General features: G+C 36.3%; 1 protein-coding gene across 1 annotated transcript; it reads left to right on the top strand.

Annotated features, from left to right (window-relative positions):
- The first annotated feature begins 534 nt into the window (after positions 1-534).
- Positions 535-10053, top strand: LOC129724842 (pro-resilin-like). Its single transcript, XM_055680069.1, has 4 exons — positions 535-609; positions 703-814; positions 8505-8876; positions 8946-10053. The coding sequence occupies exons 2-4, from the start codon at positions 809-811 to the stop codon at positions 9066-9068; spliced, it is 501 nt and encodes a 166-aa protein (XP_055536044.1). The 5' UTR covers positions 535-609; positions 703-808; the 3' UTR covers positions 9069-10053.
- Positions 10054-11817: the final 1764 nt, after the last annotated feature.

The raw sequence follows: 11817 nt of genomic DNA, 5'->3' as shown, positions 1-11817 counted from the left end.
CGACTTCGCGCGGTTGCAAAAATAAGCCATATCCCGGTAAGCACATGACTTTCAATCTTAGTCGTCTTCTCCGCTCTCGTTGCTGCTGCTTTACTCTCACTTTCAACTATTTGCCAAAAGAATCCTTCATTCCGGTCTACGACCAGATCGAGCAAATCACAAGTAGAGCCCAACCAACCACCCATACCACCCACCGCTAAACGCCACCCACTTTAGCATAACAGTAGCAGCCAGCATCCAGCGACGGCGACGGCTTCTTCTTCAGCGGCGATCTAGCAGACGTGCTCACGACCCTAGACTAGACTAGCTTGGGAGAGGATCAACTCCCCGACCACCTCAGGTCGACTCTAGCCTAGGCATTGGAGGACGAGAGCACAAGATTCCAGTTCTTTTTTTTTCGCTTCTTACACCCGAAGAAGACGACGCCGGCGTCTCGGTTGCCGTTCTCCGGTTGCCGAGTGACAGCATTTATGCACTGCTTCTGCCGACAACTGACTGTAATGTGTATATAAATACGGCCGAGATGATTGTATCAAATCATAAACAAATTAACCATCACTCAGAAGAGTACAAACAACTGCAGCAAGCATAGAGTAGTTTTCTTCTCAAGTGAGTGCGAAACCAGCTCGGCAAGGATTGCGTGGAAAATTCGGCGGGAAACACAGGACTACAAGCAAATCTGTTTCTTTTTCTCCGTTCCAGCTCGGTAACACCATCATCATCATCCAGACCGTGCACATCGTTTTCCTCGCGCCAGTTTGTGTGTGTTTTCTAAGTGAAGAAGCAACAACAGCAGCAATCAGTAATCATGAAGGTACATATGATTGGGACTTTTGAGGTAAAAATTGTGTGATGAAAAATGGGGTGCATGAAAATAAGTACTATGTGATATTTGTGGATTGTTTGTTGGAACGAATCTTTTACACTAGGAAGTATTTTGTGATAGTAACTGAGTCCAGCTAATGTTGGCAAAAATGCAGTGCAAGAAGTGTTTTATGAAAAAATGAGGCAGCATCTGTGAAAAGTAGCGATTTGTTATAATTTACCTGCAACAATTCGGTGTAATTTTAACTCAGTTGAATTGTGATCTTGATATACCTAAATACCATTTGAAATTCAAAGCAGTTGCAATTTAAATTAATTCTGCTTTTTGCTCCTATGATATGAGGCAACCTTAATACTTTTACAGATACACATATTTTTTGAATATACTTTCAATATTATTGAAAAAAATATGCTATCTTCATCTAGAGCTTCATTATGTGGTTCTATCCTGATTTTTTAAATGGGTTAAGAAAGAATACTGACATAAACTGGTTACCATAACTTAGCCGGAACACATATAAGGAATTAATTCGTATTTTTAGCTCTGAAAAAATTGATTTGTTGTATTTTTTCAATATGTGCAATCAACACGAAGTTGATTTTACTTTGTCGACTTCCATTGTCTTTTGGTGAGCTTTTATCCATATTTTGTTGAAGTTTCGGTCTATTTTTTCCTGTTTCGGCGAGTTAATTTTAATTCAAACATGCAGCTTTTAATTCAAAATAGTACTTGAATTTTGGTGACTGGTTAACCAGAACTGACAACGAGAAACAGTATAAAAGAAAAGTTTTTACTTTATTAATATTAAAACTCATATAATAATAAAATATTAGGATTACATTAGAAATAAATAAAATTGAAACGCAAAAATCGACTCGAAACTTGTAGATATATAGAGTTTTTCTTAGAAGAGAACAAAGTAATTCGAAATTATAACGAAGATTTTGTGATTCATTACGTCTGCTTAATGGAAAAAAAAAACTGGAGATGCTGTTGAAATAATTCGTATTTTATATTAATGAGTTCAGCACTCAATTTTTATTTTTTTAAATTGATACATTATTCCCCTATATCAGAAGAACCCAGAACCCAATAATTCAAACTGCAAAATCAAGTGTGCAAAATAAAACTAAAAATATCTGCTCTTCATCAAAACGTAAACTCTTGCAATTAGATTTCTGAATTCAGCTTCAGTTTACACTGTAGAAATTTTTGTAGTACAAAACAACTCCTGGACACAAAGCTTAAACATTTTTTTATAAATTTTTTTTGCCGCTTTCTACCTGAAAAAAAAACATCCGAAAGGATATATGAAGATTGGGGATACTATTATTATTTTTTCCATTAATTAAATCATCAGAGATCTTTTGATCATTTTTTCATGGATTGCAAAAAGTATGGAATTCAATTATACAATTTTATAAAGGATTATAGAACAGCGCATTTCTATTTTATACGTCAGCAATATACATCAGTAATAGTGAAGCCTTTTTTTTTTCATTGAATATTTTTTAAACTTGCTCTTCAATTAATCAGTTTACTCAGTTTACTCAAAAGTTTTGAGATTCTTCAAAACATTTAAAAACCGCTTTTTTGCAAATTTCTTCAAATTAATTAATCAATTCATATTGGGAGAAGAGGATAACCTTCCTAAGTTTGAAATACTACCCCATGGCACAGTGGTACGAGAGCTCAAAATCGTGAACTTTTTTCATGTACTCCCCAAATACTGGTTTTATTGACATACTAGGTTTAGAGGATGTTTAGTATATGAAAAACCTCAAAGAATGACAACAAGTTTTTGTTCGAAACTCCGCCGCCAGTGACTCTGCAAAAAAATCAACTTTGCAGGCTTAGACTTTAGAGAAGTGAAGTCTTCGGCAAAGTTGTAAATAATGTTGCCACAGAAAAATTTGCCGAAGATTTTTTTTCTTTTGACTTCTCTTGTTTTTTTACATTGCACTTTTATTTCACTTCACTTTTTAAATCTATCACTTTTCTTTTTTAGATACTCCATTTTGTATCCGACTGTACCTTAAAATTCGATTTTTTGGATATCTAAAAAGCTGTAACATTTGAAAGTTAACAACATCCGGCTTATATTTGTATATCATTGAAATTATGATAGGTATACGCGGATTTTGTCTGCTAGTTTTTGCTTAAATGTTATCTTGGAATGCACAAAAATGATATTTTTGAACTTTTTTTCGGCAATAACTCGGTCTTGATAGAAGTTTTTTTATGTCTTCTGCAATGATGTACAAATATATACTGAATATTGTTGACTCCTAAATGGTACTGTTTTTTAAATGTTCAAAGAAACAAGTTTTTTGTTTTGTTCATTGTCATTTATTATTTTGCTGAAACTTTGCACAGTTGTATTATGTCAACGCCAAAGTTGTTCCTATGATGTTACTCTGGGCTTAGCATGTCATTTTTGCTATTAGATGTTTTTTCGCATCACGACTAATTTTTAGGAAGGTACTGTGTAAAAATGGTGTGAATAATTACAAATATTTTTAGAGCCCGAACGGTATGTTCGATCGATATGGCGTCTTCGACAAATTTGTATAAAAAATATGTCCTTTTAAATTGCATATCTTGCTAGAGAGATTATGATAGTTGTTCATCCTACGCGGGTTTCGTCGGCTCTTTAGATGCACAAAAATGTAATTTTTTAACTTTTTTTGGCAATAACTCGGTCTTGATTAGAAATTTTTTCTATGTCTTCTGCAAAGTTGTGTGTTACAATGTTGAACAAATATATGCTGAATATTGTTGACTTCTAAATGCGAGTTTTTTAAATGTTTTTTAAACAAGTTTTTTTTGTTCATTGTCATTTATTATTTGGCTGGAACTCTGCATACCACATGCACTCTGCACATCATGCCTTCGTCAAAGTTTTTCCTATGATGTTACTATGAGCTAAGTATGTCGCTTTTGCTATTAGATGTTTTTTTTTGCATCACGACTAATTTTTTGGAGAGTATTATGTAAAAATTGTGTAAATGATTACAAATATTTTTAGAGCCCGAACGGTGTGTTCGATCGATGTGACATCTTCCACAAAGTTGTATAAAAAATATGTCCTTTAAATTGCATATCTTGCAAGAGAGATTATGATAGTAATTCATCCTACGCGGATTTCGTCTGCTAGATTTGGCCTAAATGTGAGCTTGGGATGCACAAAAACCATATTTTTAAAATTTTTTTTTACCATAACACCGTCTTGGTAGAATCTATTTTTTATGTCTTCTGCTAAGTTGTGTATGCCAATGATGTACATATATATGCTGTATATTGTTGACTTCTAAATGATACAGTTTTTCAAATGTTCGAACAAACGAGTTTTTTGTTCATTGTCATTTTTTGTTTGGCTGAAACTTTACACAGATGTATGATGTCTTCGGTAAAGTTGTTCCTATGATGTTACAATGGACTTAGCAAGTCATTATTGCTATTATATGTTTTATTTTTTTGCATCACGACTAATTTTTAGGAAGGTATAATGTTAAAATGGTATGGAAACTTTGCACAGATGAATGATGTCTTCATCAAAGTTGTTGCTATGATGTTCTTATGGGCTATAGATGTAATTTTTGTTATTAGAAGTTTTTCTTTTTTGAATCACGACCAATTTTTGAGAAGGTATTATGCAAAAAAGGTGTTGATGATTACAAATGTTTTTAGAGCCCTAACGGTTTGTTGGATCGATGTTATGTCTTCGAAAAAGTTGTAGCTAATTATTTTGTTTGTTCTAAAAAATAATTCGCCGAAAAAAGTTTAAAAGCTGCTACGGTTGGTTCGCTTGGTATGATGTCTTCGGCAAATTTGGAGACAGTGTTTTTGTCCTTTGAAAATCAGAATTTTGCTGGATAAACATTAATTGTTGGTTGAATTTGGAGAAATAAAAACAATGATATAAAATTTTTTAAAAAAAATATCAAATTTTTAATGTTTTTTTTTTGTATGGAAAAAATTATTACGATCAGACAACCATCGATGTTTAGCTAAGATTTAAAGTTTTCGAAAATAAAACAGTATTTAAAAAAAAAACTTTTCGAGATAATTTTTTTTTTTATATATATAGTTTTTTACTTTTTATCTTCAAAAAGTTAACTATTTTTCACGGTGTATACAGTTTGTTGGGGATTTGATCCTTCTTTTAATTATTTCAGAACCTGAAAGAGGGCCACATTTGATGATAAAAACTCTTCTACGCAAATGCTCTACCGTTAATCAACTCAGAGTTATTCAACTTTTAAGTTGCATTAATACTCTTCCCTCAAACGGCTCTAACTTTAAACGTATACCACTCAGAGCAATTCTATTAATTCCATTTGAAAGCCAAGAAAATTTCTTACTAGATAGCGTCAATAAATGTCTGAATAAATGTAAAAAATTGAGTTTTAGAAGCAAATACGTGAAAAAATGGCACAGCTTTCAATGAATTGTGATGTTTTCTCAAAAATGAACGCGGTTAACATTGTTGTTTTTAGCCTAAATTGAACGTTTTTAGACGCTCTACAGTTTGTTTTTAGACACCAAACCTTTACCTGCTATCGATTTACATAAACTACAATTTTAGGGCTGCAAAATTAGTGATTTGATTTGATTGGAATTGATGCAGGTTGCAGCATCAAACCAGTAATTTTTCGAAAACTAAAGCAAATAGGAATTTGGTGTCAAAAAACTTTACAGCGAAAGCGGTTCAAAACGTAAAACTTAGGCTTAAAAAACAACAATGTTAACCACTTTCCCTTTCGGAAAATATCAAAATTTATTCATAACTGCCATTTTTTGACGTTTTTTTTCGACGTTAAATTTTACTTTTTTTACAATTATTTATATGGTTTATTCAGTAAAAGTAAGGAATTTTCTTAGCTTTCAAATGAAATCAATGGAACTGCTCTAAGTGGTAAACATTCAAAGTTAGAGCTACTCAAAAGAAAAGTATTCAAGAAACATAAAAGTTGAATAACTCTGAGTAGGCTAACGTTAGGACATAGGCGAAGAAGAATTTTCTATATCAATTATGGCCCTCTATTAACCTCTGATATACTCCCAAAAAGGAACCAATCACCATCACATCTTTGCCAGATCAACCGATCAAACAAACCGGTCTGGTTCCAAAAATATTTGTAATCATCAATGCCATTTATACATAAGCCCTGATCAGAAATGATTCGTGATTCAAAAAAGACTAATTGCGCAAAGGGACATCTCTAGCCCATAGAAACTTCTATGCCAAGTTTCAGCCAGACCAAAATCGTGACCCGTTTCTAGCGTAGAACTACGTCTCTCAGAAATAGGATAGGGATGTAAAATGAAAATCTAACAACGGAAAATGTGAAAAATATGTACAAATTCAAATGCTAATAAGTCGGTTAGTTTACGATGGGTTTCCTTCATTCTTCCCTTCCTGAATGCAGAAAATTGTAATTTGATTATTCAAACTATTGACTATTGTAAGGACTTGTTAAAACGCAAAAGCCAACCTCTGATTGGTCGCTAATACTTACTTTCTCAAGCACGATCGACAGAATTATAGACCTAGTAAATCGGAAAATCCAGTTCCTGCCTAAACTAGACAGTGACTAGGGCAGTCCTTACTTAGCAACAGCATCAGTGGCAGCGGGTATAAGCGATAGTGGAAGAGCCAACTAATACAGCTGTGCTTCTTCTAGTAAAGAGCTGCCTTCGTGCGACAGCGGGCAGCATTAGATACAGTAGTAGATAAATCAGTTGGCACTTCCTTTAATGAAAAGTTGCAATATTTTGACAATATGTGGGACAATATGATTTTCATCGTAAAAACAGCTTTCCACTATGTTATCAAAAAAATGCCCTAATTCCCGTTTTGCCGTAGTAACTCGTAGTAAAATATTATTTTAATCTGCATGCACTCTAACTGTTGATCCTTGTTTGCGCTGTATAGTGTTTGTTCCATTCCTCTTTTGCACAAAATTTTAAACATATTCAATACAAGTAATGTAACGAACAACCATATATAGTTCTACATCAAGCATGCGGTCCTGGCTTTGGATTGTTCTTAAGGCGATAAACCTGCAACAAAAAACAGCTATATTACTTCCATGCCTTGGAAAACAAATTAGGAAAAGAAGTCATGCATAGCAAAATCATTACTTATTTTCATTGCATTTGATTTCTTATGATGTAAACAGCAGCAGTGTTTGTCCACTCAGCCACGCATACAAGCTTTCATGCAAGCCATCATGTGAGGGTTTTGGAAGCTCTCTACATGAACCTCGCTTTTACCACTTGCCGTTTCGTTTGTTTGTTGCTTCCAATGTATAGAGTATAAATTTGGGAAGTAACAAAAAGATCGCTTCTGAACTGCCTCCTGTCTGAGCACTATTCTTATCTTTAGCAGCAGTGTAATGTTCACTCCCACACGTGATTATTTGGTCTTTTTTACACAACTATAATTAGTTATGAAAAGCAGTGTTGCCGATCCCAAATCCATATGCGATTGTATAGTAGAATTACAATTATAATAGTTATAAAAATGTGCACTTTTTGCAGCTTTAATGTCATAAAATTTTCATAGATTTCACATCTATTCTTATTTGTCCGAAAGTAAAACTCGAAATTAAAGCATAGAGATTTGTATTTTTTAGGGGGATGTCAATATATAACACGATTTTAATCCGGCTCTAATCCTGTTTCAATGAACTCATCCAAAGTTAAATAAAATAATAGATGGTAATCAAGAAAAACTATCTAGTGTGACTTATCAGATCGGCTGAAAAAGATAATTACATGTTAGAATTAATTAAATTACGATTTACTTTCAAGTCGTAACACAAGCTTCGGTTTCAAATCTGCTGCAGAGTAGCCAATAACCATATGAATTATAAGAACCGTTACTGAATTATGGATTAGTCATTTAAAACAATATTATATGGGTTCTCTGGATTTATCTGAATTCACGCTGCATTGGAATAACTTACCTCTTACTTGTCTATAAAACATTGCAAAAACATTCGTCGTTCGAATGATTACACTCAGACAAATAATTTAGTGAATTTCACAAGCTTTACCTTGTAAAATCTTTAAACGTTTTGACGTGTAACGAATTTCAACAGCTTTAGAGGCAATCAATCTAGGTTTTCAATTGATTACTAGATTTCTAATAACTGATCAAAAATATACTACACCCAGAAAACATTTTGGTTGAAGTTTTCAACCATATTGGAACCCTCATTCTTTTCGAACGTCGATACTGTTTCACGCTCATGGCTGTTCGCGGCTTCACAGCGAACGAAAGCCAAAGTTGATGTGTCATTCTCCGCTGCCATACCAATCAAAATCGAACAGCACGATCGTTCTCATACCTTCAGGGTCTAATCCGAGCGAGAAGCATCCTCACTAGCGCCCATAACTCGAAATTAGTTTTGCTCACTGATTCAACCTACCACTCGAATAATAATCGCCCAAGCGATGCGATGTAGGAACAGACAAAAAATGTTCTGTTTATCTTATGACGCACACGGTCAGCCGAGCAAAGGTGACTTATCCCGTCAGTCGTCGTCTTCGCGCCGTAACATTCGAACGTGCTAACATTTACAGCAACATCTGATCGTGGTCAAGTTCACGAGCTTTGCTTTCATTGTTTGTGTGCTCTCTCTCTCTCTCTTCCGCTCTTCTGTGACAGGTCTTCGCCGCTATCGCCGTGATTTCGCTGGCAGCTCTAGCCCTTGCCGAACCACCATCGCCCCGTAGCAACTATCTGCCCCCGAACCAGCAACAAGGCGGTTTCAATGGGAATAACGGTTACAACTATAACACAAACAATAACGGCTACAACTACCCCTCCGCTCCCTCCTCGCAGTACGGAGCCCCATCGGGTGCTGGTTCCAGCGACGGGTACAACTATGCTGATGCAAACGCCGAACCGGCCAAATACTCCTTCGAGTACAAAGTCGAGGACTACCAGTCTGGCAATGACTTCGGGCACATGGAATCCCGCGATGGAGACCGCACCGTTGGACGGTACTATGTCCTCTTGCCCGATGGTCGCAAGCAAGTATGTTTTGCCTGTCTTAACCGATCAAATAACCCCAGCACCATTCAATTTATTTTATTCTTCCTTAAGATTGTAAACTACGAAGCCGACCAAAACGGATACCGCCCAACCATCACCTACGAAGATACCGGAGCTGGCCAGAACGGAGCCGGTGGCTACCCGAACAGCCAAGGTGGATTCCAGGGATACTAAACTGAACCCCGTATCAATCCTCGAGCACAATCAATCTTTTATTAGGAACCAATTTACACCATAGGTTATTGTTTTAGTGAATTACCTTCCAGTCCCGCATATTCGCAGCTTCCAGTGCCGACAGCAAACGAGAATTCCACAACTCATTCTGTTCCCTTATGGCCAGTATCGCGGATAGTTTCGAATTCTCGATTGGCCAACCAGGCGCTGGAACGATTGCTGATCCCACAAACGTACAAGCCTCTTGCGGTAAAACCAATTAAGATTCGCAAAAAAAAAATGAGCACCCTATCCCAACAAACAAACACACATACAAAAAAAACTGACCAACGGCTTCGAACACTGGAAAACGATTACAATACTTTTGAACGAGCGGCAAGTCAAAAAAAAATATGCTTACGAGAAAACGACGCTTTGAAAATAAATTCAGGAAACTGTGTTTCTAAACATGAGAATTTACGAAGAAAATAATCCAGCCAATCAAGTTCGATTGATTGTTGGCTAACAAAAAAATAACGAAACAAAATATTACTATTACTCTTAACGTTAGTTACTATATGTTACAAGCAATTTTAAAATGTGAGGAAAACGATGATAACTGCCATAAATGTTTAAGCAACGGCGATCAAGTGCCGAGTCGCCAACTTCAAGTTGTCACTGCTGCAGTTTGAACTCCGGACGGCGCAATGCAAGCTCCTTTTGTGACCTAGACGCAGAAAAAGAAGAAGAAGAAAACCTCTGTAAATAAGTTATTTGTACATTATTTTTTCATCTTTTTCATCGCATTGTAATGTTACACGAATTTTATGTTAGAAGAAAGACAAGCAAAACTGTAACGGTTAAGATGATGGATAATAAAGAGACGACGCGACACGATCGGCACTCCCAGCTTGACGCAACCGGAACTGGGACGAGCTTAACTGGAGTGACCCCCCGGGTCCCGGGAGCTTGGGAGTGGTTGATTGTTCGAGCTTTGTGGAACGAACTTTGCGGTTTTTTTTCTGTTTTGTTTCTAATTTAACGACAGCTTAAAGAGTATCACAGTCAGATTCAAACGATTGCCTTTCACGCGCTGTGCTGCTCAGCGGGTCGAAAACCGTTCGCTTTCCACTCAATTCGCAGTTACGATTCTTAACAATGGCCGAAACTGAGATGAAGACGCCGCTGATTCTCTATTATGTTTGTGCAATGATGTATTACGCCAGTTGTAACAGACGCGTATCTAGCAAAAGATGTTTAATAAACATTATGTAATGATGCGGTCACTTGTGTCACAACCCAAAAATATTGAATAACACTAATATTATGTTGAGTAGCAGTGTAACTAAGTTTCTAATCATTCCAAGCACTACCAAGTTTACTAATGAAAATCTATCTAATTTGTACTTGTAAAAACGCTTTCTACACAACGATGCGATAAAAGTTTCTAACAAGTAGTATACCGGTAGATTGACGCATAAAAGAGCAACACACAGCGTCGTGAATTACTTTCTCGATTCCGTATTACTGTCACTGTTCTTCAGCTGTTCCGCAGCGTTCCCGCGCTACATTGAAACAGACCAGGGGAAATTACTTTTCCGACCTAAACATGACAACCACGACTTTTGTTGTATTAAAAGTCGGTATATTAATTTGAAATTAATTTTGTTCACTGATGAATCGTGTTCCGTCGTTACCTAACTTACCATAGGGTTCTACACCGCCAAACCATTCTCTTTGTTGCTGGTCGTGACATCTTTCTACCCGAGCGCCACCAAACAAAACACAATTTCGTTCTCATCCGGGGTTGACCCGAGGAGACACGCTCTCGTCAGCAACAAGTTAACAATGTGATAATTATGATATTACAGTGCTCGTATGATCTTCATGATCGATTGATTGGTACGCTGTTGACTTGATTGATTGGTTAGTCGTGCACTCCCGGCATCCGGCGCGGGTGGTGTAACGAAGTTGCTGCGGGGCACGGTCCAACTTTGCAACATGTGACGCTTGTTACTGGCGTGCAGAAACCACACTCTGCCCGAAACGGTAGCCTGCGAAGAGAGGTGCAGTTTGGTTTCTGCACGATCAAGTTGCGGTTAGTGCTTCCTGCTATTGATAGCCCTGACAAAACAAAGAAAAGTTCTCCTTCGGTAGGCTTATTGGAAAGAAAATTAGCCTAACTTCGTTGTACATTAGCTTAACTTCGTGGCATGCAACTGATTAATTTCCATGGAACAAATTAATGAATAATTGTTTTAATGGTAGAGCAAAAGAAAAACAGGATCAATATTCTTGTTAGGAAACAATGGCAGAAAGAAAATTATTCAACCAATTGATTGTGACCACGTCTGGCGAGTGAACTTTGAAAGCGGAAATGCAAGTTTTGCCGTTTAAAAACATCAATTTTTTAACCCAAATGTCACTTTAAAGGCTCTAGAATAGTTTTCTATATTATATATAATAGTAGAATGCTTCATTCATGTTCATCTCGCTGATTTTGCACAAGTACACTATCCACTACACAATAAATTGGGTATAAAGCTTTGCTTCCATCGTATTTATTAATATCAGTGTTTTTTTTTTTTGCAAAAAAATGGTCACATTCACATTCACGTTATTCAAAATGTTGGCCGTTGCTAACTATTACTTTTGCCCATCTTTTTCACAGCCTATCATAAAAACTGTTCATCTTTTGAGGTTACCCAAGCATCAATCCAATTTTTGACTTTTTCATCTCCCACTTCAGTTATGGGTTTTCTTCTCTTCA

The sequence above is a fragment of the Wyeomyia smithii genome, chromosome 2, assembly GCF_029784165.1.
Source record: "Wyeomyia smithii strain HCP4-BCI-WySm-NY-G18 chromosome 2, ASM2978416v1, whole genome shotgun sequence".
NCBI lineage: Eukaryota > Metazoa > Arthropoda > Insecta > Diptera > Culicidae > Wyeomyia > Wyeomyia smithii.
Note: the sequence above shows the minus strand (reverse complement) of the source record. Positions and strands in the feature narration are given on the sequence as shown.

What these genes read in the sequence shown, in the direction of transcription:
- LOC129724842 (XM_055680069.1), top strand. An exon ending in TGCCCGATGGTCGCAAGCAA is followed by an intron (nt 8,877 to 8,945) that starts GTATGTTTTGCC and finishes TTCTTCCTTAAG; the next exon opens with ATTGTAAACTACGAAGCCGA.